Source organism: Portunus trituberculatus, chromosome 7 (assembly GCF_017591435.1).
Source record: "Portunus trituberculatus isolate SZX2019 chromosome 7, ASM1759143v1, whole genome shotgun sequence".
Lineage (NCBI taxonomy): Eukaryota > Metazoa > Arthropoda > Malacostraca > Decapoda > Portunidae > Portunus > Portunus trituberculatus.
In genome coordinates this window covers 3066544-3077004 of record NC_059261.1, presented here as the reverse complement: position 1 = coordinate 3077004, position 10461 = coordinate 3066544, and the positions used below count along the sequence as shown (strand labels likewise).

The 10461-nt window shown below is 43.1% G+C and overlaps 1 protein-coding gene across 1 annotated transcript in view; it reads right to left on the bottom strand.

Moving 5' to 3' along the window:
• Positions 1–2595: 2595 nt before the first annotated feature.
• Positions 2596–10461, bottom strand: part of LOC123498129 — a 23232-nt gene continuing 15366 nt past the window's right edge. The window contains 8 exon segments of the mRNA XM_045245306.1: positions 2596–3013; positions 4244–4537; positions 5363–5581; positions 6492–6675; positions 7420–7634; positions 8619–8765; positions 9673–9826; positions 10336–10430. Of these exon segments, the coding sequence (XP_045101241.1) occupies positions 2892–3013; positions 4244–4537; positions 5363–5581; positions 6492–6675; positions 7420–7634; positions 8619–8765; positions 9673–9826; positions 10336–10430 (1430 nt within the window). The 3' untranslated portion in view covers positions 2596–2891.

Genomic DNA, 10461 nt, shown 5'->3' with positions numbered 1-10461 from the left:
ATGGTAAGTGAACGAGAGTGAAAGAAAACGGGTAGTGAGGTTACGTTCATCTCGAGGCGTGCATCTCTTATGTTGTTTTTGTTCCTTATTGCGTCTTGGCTTGATAACACACATACGCATGCACATTCTCCATCTCTCTCTCTCTCTCTCTCTCTCTCTCTCTCTCTCTCGTTTATCAATTGTTATTACAATTTGTCGTATCTTGCCTTGATAACGCACGCACACACACACACACACACACACACACACACACACACACACACACACTCTCTCTCTCTCTCTCTCTCTCTCTCTCCACACCCACTCACAATTAAACTCTCACAATTGGTCTTTCCTTTGAACCCAGCTGCCTTCTCCCACACCCTCTTAAGCCTCGTACTCTCTCACACGCCTCTCTCACACTCTCCCAGGGCAAACATACACACATTCTCTCTCTCTCTCTCTCTCTCTCTCTCTCTCTCTCTCTCTCTTTTACTCCCATAGTAACTGACACCTCTCACTTTTATAAGCTTTCACTCCCATGCCTCTATTTCTCTCTCTCTCTCTCTCTCTCTCTCTCTCTCTCTCTCTCTCTCTCTCTCTCTCTCTCTCTCTCTCTCTTTCTCTTGAAAACATGAAATTAACATTATCATTTTATTCAGTACAATGTCAACAGTCCAAGGCCACCGGTACAATTTAATACACCTGGCTAATTAATACCTGTGCTTAACTCCTTCAGTACTGGAACGCATTTTTACCTTGAGTTTTGGGTACAATTAGACCATTTTATTGACATTAGGAAAGGTCTATGGAGGTCAGATGATTAATTGCCAGAGTCTTCACTATTTTAATCCCCCCACATGAGTTTCTGAAGGCGTATGAAATCACCAAATAGTAAGCAGAATGAATATGGAAACGCGTCCTGGTGCTGAAGAGGTTAATGCAGTAACACCTGGTAACCTATTCTCTATATCTAAGGGATTTGTATATTGTTTCTCTTATTCTCGTATACACTAATAATATAATACTTCCTATCTGAGAATCTACTGGTCTATCTCTTAGTTTTCTTACCTTTATTTACTTTTTATTTCTTTTTTGTTACTATTATTATCTTTTAGTACAGTGGTTTCTTATGGTTCTAGTGAATGCATACGTATATATATATTTTTTTCGTTAATTCTGGTTTTGGAAGGTTTCTTGTTTGTTTGTAATAGTAGTAGTAGTAGTAGTAGTAGTAGTAGTAGTAGTAGTAGTAGTAGTAGTAGTGCCTAGTAGCAGTAGTAATAGTAGTTGTTATAGTATTAGTAGTTATTGATGTCGTAGTAGTAGTGAGATACAAATGTTTCTGGTAAGTTTGCCACACACACACACACACACACACACACACACACACACACACGAGACAACACTAAACACATTCCCACACTTTACACTTTAAAAGTAAACAAAACACTAAAACAAAAAACAAAGCACTTGACTTACACCTGAGAACTTAGAACTGTAGGTGATAAATGCAAATAGCTATAGTAGTAGTCATAGTAGTCACTGGGATGGTCATAGTATCACCAATCATAAGTCTACTTACAGAAACACTCCTCTTCTCACCAGGACAATTATCTAAGGCCACAGAAATGAATAGCCGAATTCCCAACAATGTTTCTCTTATTTTTCCCAAGTGTTCCTCCTATTTCTTCCTATTTCATCCCTTATTTTCTCACCACAACAATTTTCCAAGGCCACAGAAATGAATAGCCAGGTTCCTAAGAGTGTTCCTTCTTTTAATAATATAGAAAAGCTGTTAATCTCTCAATAAAACCATAAGAAACACCTTTAAAAACCTGTGTGATTTCTGGAGCCTTTTGAAAGTAGTAGTGTAGCTAGAGGTGTTTCAGAATTAATAGTAAGAGGAAATGAACACTGACAATATACCATCAATTTAGCTTTCTCTTTGACATCTAGAGAGGCTCAGTAGATGTATGTAGGTAAGCCTCTCGCCTTTTCAACGGCACAACTCCAGATTGATGTTTGCTTCTACTAATGTTATTGTTGCTGGACTCATATTTTTTTCTCTTTCCTTTCATGTTTGGTATAGGATTTGTTTGCTGTGACTGGCGTTGGTATTGCCTCAGCGTGGTGGTGCAGGTGGCAGGGTGTCTGGTTACAATGCAAGTCCAAAGTTCAAATCTTCTGCCCTTTTTTTCGTTCCTCGCATCTTGTCTTCACTGCTCTTCCTTATAATCCCCTTTCTTCTTTTCAGTTTTTCCTTCCCCTATTCTTCCTCACATTCCTTTCTCATGATTGGGATTTTTTCTTTATAGAACGACTGGTTACTCCTATGTTGACGCTGCCTGGAGTGGTCTGGTTAACTCTGGTACACTCTGGAACTCTCTGCCTACTTCTGTATTTCCATCTTCCTACAACCTGAACTCATTGAAGAAGGAGGTTTCAAGACATTTACTTCATTCTGTCCACCTCCCTAATGCAGGAGTTAACCAGTACGCTCAATCCTTCATCCCTTTCTCTGGTACACTCTGGAACTCCTGCCTGCTTCTGTATTTCTATCTTCCTGTGACCTGAACTCATTGAAGAGGGAGATTTCAAGACTTTTATCCCATTTTTTTTTGAGGGGGGCTAACTCTCTCGGACCTGCTCGAAAACTGGCATCTAAGTAGACCTATTTGTTTAGTCGTTTTTGTTGCCCTTGGCCAGGTTTGCCCTCTTACATAAAAATAAAGGCAAAATATCATTCCTAGCTATCACTTTTACCCATCACTCCTACCCATTCCTCCTACCCATCACTTCTACCATCACCCCTACCCATCACTTTCTACCAAACACTCCTACCCATTCCTCCTACCCATCACTTCTACCCATCACCCCTACCCATCACTCCTACCCATCACTCTTGCAGTCTAGCAGGTTGGGAAGTCTGGGGGTGGCCTGCTGGGAACGTCACTCTTCTCTCCCACCTGCAGCACCAAAGCCATTCCAGACGCGCTGCTTAGGCTGACCTGACTCTCCAGCAACCACAGACCTGTCGAGTGGGAATGGGAATGGTGAGTGGGAATGGGAATTATGAGTGAGAATGGGAATGGTGAGTGGGAATGAAAGGGAGTGTGTAGGAATGGGAATGGTGAGTGAGAATGGAAATAAAGATTGTAGGAATGGGAATAGTGAGTGGGACTGGATGGGAAGTGTGTAGGAATGGGAATGGTGTGTGGAATGAAGGTAAGGCTTGCAGGAATGGGAATGCTGAATTAGAATGGAGGTGGAGTGTATAGGAATGGGTATGGTGTGTGAGAATGAGGTAATGCTGAGTGCGAATGGAAAAAAAGTTATAGGAATGGGAATAGTGAATGGAAATGAAAGGAATGATGATGCTGAATGGGAATGGAGGTAAAGCTTGTAGGAATGGTGATGCTGAGTGGGAATGGAGGTGGAATTTGTAGGAATGGGAAAAAAAATTGTGGGAATAGAGATTTGGAGAAGTATGAAGGAGTAGGAATGCTGAGTAGGGATGCAGCTGAGGGAATGTTTAGGAATGGGAATGCTGAGTGGGAATACAACTGATGGACTGTGTGTCGGTGGGAATGCGAAATAGGAATAGGTGAAAAGTGTATACATTTAAAAATAAAGTAGGACAATATGGGAATAGTGAAACAGGAATGGGAATTTTTGAAAAGGATACTGAGAATGATGCTCTCTCTCTCTCTCTCTCTCTCTCTCTCTCTCTCTCTCTCTCTCTCTTCCTCAAACACACATAAAAAAAACACACAACTTTACGAAAAACAACAAAGAAATCTACAGTAAACACAAGGATACCACAGAAGAAGGCTCCTCCCCACCCACCCACTCACGTCATACCTAAGAAACCCAAAATAAACACAAGGATACAATAGAAGAAGGCTCCTCCCCACCCACCCACGCCACTCATCCACACTTTACCGAAAAAAAACAAAGTAAACACAAGGATACAATAGAAGAAGGCTCCTCCCACCCACCCACGCCACTCATCCACACTTTACCGAAAAAAAACAAAGTAAACACAAGGATACAATAGAAGAAGGCTCCTCCCCACCCACCCACGCCACTCATCCACACTTTATCTAAAAACAATAAAGTAAACACAAGGATACAACATAAGAAGGCTCCTCCCCACCCACCCACGCCACTCATCCACACTTTACAGAAAAAAAACAAAGTAAACACAAGGATACAACATAAGAAGGCTCCTCCCCACCCACCCACGCCACCCATCCCTTACCTGGGTGATCTGCAATGAACCTGACGATGGTGTAGCCCCCTGCAGGAACCGACACCGTATCCTTTTGTATAGGACTCTTCAGATCCCTCACCAGATCTCCCTGTTCGTCTAATTTCTTGGCTCCATCGCGGTACAGGAAAGGTGGAAGAGGAGGCGGTGGTGGAGTGGTTCCGTTGACTGCAGGTGGAGTGGGCAAGGGTGGAATCTCCGGGAGTGCTGACGCCTCCACCTGACTCAGAACCCAGAATTTGTACCCGTGGATGTGGACCGGTTCAGCTGTCTCGTTGGATGGCCCTGCAAAATGTGGAGGTGCGAAATTGAGTGAGTTGATAAAGTGGATGGAAATACAAGAAAAAGTGGGTAGATTCAGAAGGTGGATGAATATATGAGGGGAAAATGTGAATGAATTTAGAATGTGGATGGAAACTTCAGGGAAAAAATGGCTGAGATAAAAAAAAAAGTGGATAAAAACACGAAGAAAAGTGGATTAATAAAAAAAACGTGAATGAAGACAAGAAACGAAATAAAAAGGCGGATGGAAATATGAAGAAAAAATGTGGATGGAAACTTCAGAGGAAAAAATGGCTGAGATAAAGAGGATAGATGAAAAGTGGATAGATGAAAAAAAGTGGATGAAAACAAGGAAAAAAGTTCATATGACGGTTTGGATAGAAATACGAAGAAAATAGTGGATAGATGGAATAGTGGATAAAGTGGATAGAAATACGAAGAAAAGAAGAGGATGGATTGGAAAACGTGGATAAAAGCAAGGGGGGGTGAAAATGGCGGTGGATGGGTGGAAAGTGGAAGGAATAATTGAGAATACTTGTTCAGGAGAGAAGTGGAGAGATAAAAAGGGAAGAAAATGAGAGAGAGAGAGAGAGAGAGAGAGAGAGAGAGAGAGAGAGAGAGAGAGAGAGAGAGAGAGAAGACAGATAGACGAAGAGAAAAAAACAAAAACACGGACACAGGAAAACAAACCAAAGCAAAACAAAACAAGAGAAAAAAAAAAAAAAAAAAAAGCAAAATTAAAAAAAGGAAAACCAACCAACACACACACACACACACTGACCTACCCCCCACACATCCACCTCCAACACACATTTTCTCAACACTCACCTTCCCCTACCATCACCAACTCCACCAATGCTCCCTTCTTGATCTGCACAACATGGACACACTCACAGAAGTCCATCACACACTGGTTCACCCTCACACCGGTGTCAGCGCTGCAGTTCTCACTCTTCAGGGCTTTCCAGTTCGTCAGTAAGGGCTTCGGTGGCGGTCTGAAGCTGAGGTTGTTGATTTGCGGGGTTCTGAGTCTCTGGTCCTCCGGATCTGTGTATGTGGGAGACTGTCAGAACGTTGTGTGGAATGTTTGTGGTTTTGGAGGTGGTGGTGTTTGATGTGATGGGTAAGTTTGTTATTGAGGGTGATGGTAGGGAAGGAGAAAGAGGAGGAGGAGGAGGAGGAGGAGGAGGAGGAGGAGGAGGAGGAGGAGGAGGAGGGGAGAGAGAGAGAGAGAGAGAGAGAGAGAGAGAGAGAGAGAGAGAGAGAGAGAGAGAATACATAGAATATCATCTACTAATACTGCTTCTCCTACTATTACTACTACTACAACAAGTAGTAGTAGTAGTCTACTACTACTACTACTACTACTACTACTACTACTACTACTACTACTACTACTACTACTACTACTACTACTACTACTACTACTACTACTACTACCACTACTACTACTACCACCACCACTACTACCACCACCACTACACCACTACTACTACCACTACCACTACCACCACTACTACCACCACTACTACTACTACCACTACTACTACTACCACTACTACTACTACTACTACTACCACCACCACCACCACCACCACCACCACTACTACTACTACTACCACCACCACCACCACCACCACTACTACTACTACCACCACCACCACCACCACCACTACCACTACTACTACTACTACTACTACTACTACGAACAATGTTATTACCACAACTACTACTACTACTACTACGAACAATATTATTACCACAACAACTACTACTACTACTACTACGAGTACTACTACTAGGACCACCACCATTACTACCACCACTACCCCTTATCATTACTACCACCACCACCACTAACACTACTATCATCAACATCATTATTCTCAACAATAAGAATACCCATTTAAAACAATAACCACCACCACCACCACCACCACCACCACCACCACCTCACCTGAGAAGATATCGTAGTAGAACAAGGAGTAGTAGTGCTGGTTGTGACTGTAGCGTCGCATAAAGGCCAAGTAGAGGGTGTGGTCTGCCTTCACGGAGGTAATGCGACTGGGCACAGGTGAGAGACTGGAGAGGTGAGTGAGACAGCGCTGGCCAGGAGTGTCGCAGGAACTGGTGAAGGCATTCTGAAAGGACGTGAAGGTGAGATAATTGGGGGAAAATATTAAAGACAGTAAGACAACGGGAAAATATCAGTGGAAAGGAACGAATTGGAAAGGGAAAATGTATGAAAGGAAAGGAAGAGGGGAAGAAGATGAAAAGAAAGTTAATAAATGAAATAAAGTGTAAGGAAAAGGAAAAAAATATGAGAAAATAAGAAGACACTGAAAAAAGGTTAAAGAAATAAATAGGAAGAGGGAAAAACATGAACAAAGGGAAAAAAACAAAGGGAAAAATCAAGACATATACAAAAAGAAAAACAGAGTAAAAAAAATATAAAAAAAACATAAAAAGGGAAACAATAAATAAAGATGAAGAAAAATACAAGAAAAAAGAATAGAAACATAAGAAAGAACAAAAAAACACACACACACACACACACACACACACACACACACACACACACACACACACACACACACACACACACACACACACACACACACACACACACACACAGAAATACAGAAACAGACTCTCACACACACCACCACACACACACACACACACACACACACACACACACACACACACACACACACACACACACACACACACACACACAGAAATACAGAAACAGACCCTCACAACACACATCCTCCACACACACACACACACACACACACACACACACACACACACACACACACACACACACACACACACACACACACACAGCCACCCACTCAAACCGCCCCCCACACACACACCATGGACTCATCAACACTCGGAGCCGTCACTGGAGGCACTTCCGGCAGCGTGTCATTAACAGTGTAATTAGCGAAGTCATCAGGGAGGTACTGCAGGGCGGCGTGTTGGAAGAGGCCCTCGCACGCCCCACCGCCCACCACGCGCACCCAGAAGGTTCCGTTAGGGCGCGCCGAGAACTCCTGGTCCGCATTGAACATCACATCGTACCTCTCTCCTGAAGAAGTGGAAGACGAAGGGGTGAGGTGAGGTTGGGTAGTGTGAGGTGAGGTTAGGGGAGGGAAGGTGAGATGAGGTGAGATGAGATAAGGTGGGGTGAGGGAGGATCAGTGAGAGAAGGGAATGCAGTTGAAATGTGGAACAGAAGGTGAAAATCATGTGGGGACAGGAGATGGATTGGGAAAATTGGTGTCGGAAAAGGGAGAATTGGAAAATATTAAGATGAAAAAGATATTTAAAAAGATAGGTATGAAAATGAAGGCAATTGAGAAGATTAAAGCGAAAATAGAGGGTGGGAAAATGTCAGTATGGAGAAAGTAAGAAGGAGGCTGAAAAAAAAGACTAGTTTGAAAATGAAGGAGTGTAAAAAATATTAGTTAAGAAAAGAAGAAAGAAAATATTTTGTAGAAAAGAAGAATAGTAGGAAAAAAATACACTGTAGAAACGAAAACATGCGAGAAAGAGAAAAGAAAAAATACATAAATAACATCAGAGACACACAAAGTTAGAAATAAAAGAAAGGAAGGAAGGAAGGAAGGAAGGAAGGAAAGAAGGAAGGATGAGAGAAAGAAGGAAAACACAAGAATCTTATTGTCCTACACAAGACACACACACACACACACACACACACACACACACACACACACACACACACACACACACACACACAAGTTAGGAATAGAAGGAAGGAAGAAAGGAAGGAAGGAAGGAAGAGAAGAGAGAGAGAGAGAGAGAGAGAGAGAGAGAGAGAGAGAGAGGAAAGAAGAAAGGAAGAGAGAGAGAGAGAGAGAGAGAGAGAGAGAGAGAGAGAGAGAGAGAGAGAGAGAGAGAGAGAGAGAGAGAGAGAGAGAGAGAGAGAGAGAGAGAGAGAGAGAGAGAGAGAGAGAGAGAGAGAGAGAGAGAGAGAGAGAGAGAGAGAGAGAGAGAGAGAGAGAGAGAGAGAGAGAGAGAGAGAGAGAGAGATGAATTCTACAAGTCATACCAGGGTTGAGGAGGATGGTGGAGGCGTTGACGAAGGATACAGGCGTCCCGTCCAGAGCCAGGATGATGAGGTCGTGCTCTTCCACATTGAGAGTCACGGGGCACAGGGCAGCGGCGGCACTCACCACGCGGAGCCGGTAACGAGTGCCTGCGTGAAGAAACACAGACTTGCCAATTCTACAGTCACTCTTTCGTTTGCCAGCTAACCCACAAAAAAAATTCAGTCTGATTGAGTTTCACGGTCACCCTTTCTCGTTTGCTAGCCAATCCCCAAAAGCACTTAAACCTGGTTGAGTTCCACAGTCACCCTTTCGTTTGCCATCCAACCATCAAAAGTCCTTCAGTCTGACCGAGTTCCCCAACCATTCTTCCATTTGCTAACCAATCAACGAAAGTACTTCAGTCTGCCCAAACACTCGGGAAGCACCTCCTACACCAGGGGTGTCAAACTCATGGCGCGGGATGGTCTTAATGGCGCGCGAGGTGTCAAGAGATTTTTCAACTCTAGTTACTATAATTGATAGAACTGAGGAAAATGTAACTAAAGTTTAACTAAACTGTTAAGACGAGACATGATAACCTTTACCTTTCGTTTATATAACAATATTTTTTTTCTTATGTACATACCTCATACAACAAAATTTCTATTTTGTTTCAAAATTCAAAGAATTTCAATAATATATTGTAGTACCTGTATTCCCAGATTATTGCACATTATTTTCCTTTCTTTGTGATAATTACTGTATTTATAAGGTAAGACCAATTTTACATGTGTCAGTTCAGATGAACCCAAATAATGTTTTCTTAGTAAACCAGAATGACCTGCAGAATAAGATGTAATCTTCAGTCTTTCCAGTAAGCAATTACCAAATCTGTGATGCCCTCCAGACCATTACCAGGTGCATCATTGGCTCTCCAAAGGATATGAGTTTGACACCCCTGCCCTAAACCCTCTCATCTCACCAAACACCCCAAACACCCACCAAACACCTCCAAAACACCAAACACCTCCCCAAACACCCCCTCACCAAGTACCCGCCTCACCGAACACTCACCCTGCTCAATGAGTAGTTTCGGCGGCGGCACGGCAGGGGAGGTGACGCGCGTGCCCCTGCCGTTAATAAGGATTGCAGTAGGGCGCGGGGGAGGGCCAGCAGAGTGTCTGTCGGCCAGGAGCGTTAATGAAGACCTGTTGTACCAGTCGCTTATCTGTAGGAGGATGGGAAGACAAGGTAAGAGGTGATGGGGGGGTGTAAAGGTGGAGGTGGAGGGGTTACAGGTGAAAGAGAGAGAGAGAGAGAGAGAGAGAGAGAGAGAGAGAGAGAGAGAGAGAGAGAGAGAGAGAGAGAGAGATAGGCGGGGAGAGGGACAGCAGGGAAAAGAAGGGTGAAAAAGAGAGAAGTGAAAGTAAAGTAGAAAATAAAGGACAGGATGAAAGAGAATAAGAAAAGAAAAAGAGAAAAGAAGAAAATTGGAGAAAAAAAGAAAGAAATGAAACGAAGTAAGAAAAGAGGCAAAGAAAAAGAAGAATAAAGAAAAGAGGGAAAGAAAATGGGGAAACAGAAGGAACAACAACAACAACAACAACAACAACACTCCCACAACCACCACCACCACCACCAACAACAACAACAACAACGCTCCCACAACCACCACCACCACCACCACCACCACCACCACCACCACCACCACCACCAACAACAACAACAACAACATACCACAATCATATGTTCCTGAATATGCACGTAAGGATCATCTTCAGAGCTTTGTGTGACGACAAGACCCCCAAACAACCCGTCTCCTCTCTCCAGCCCTGAAAGAAAAAGTGAGAAGAACATGTCACT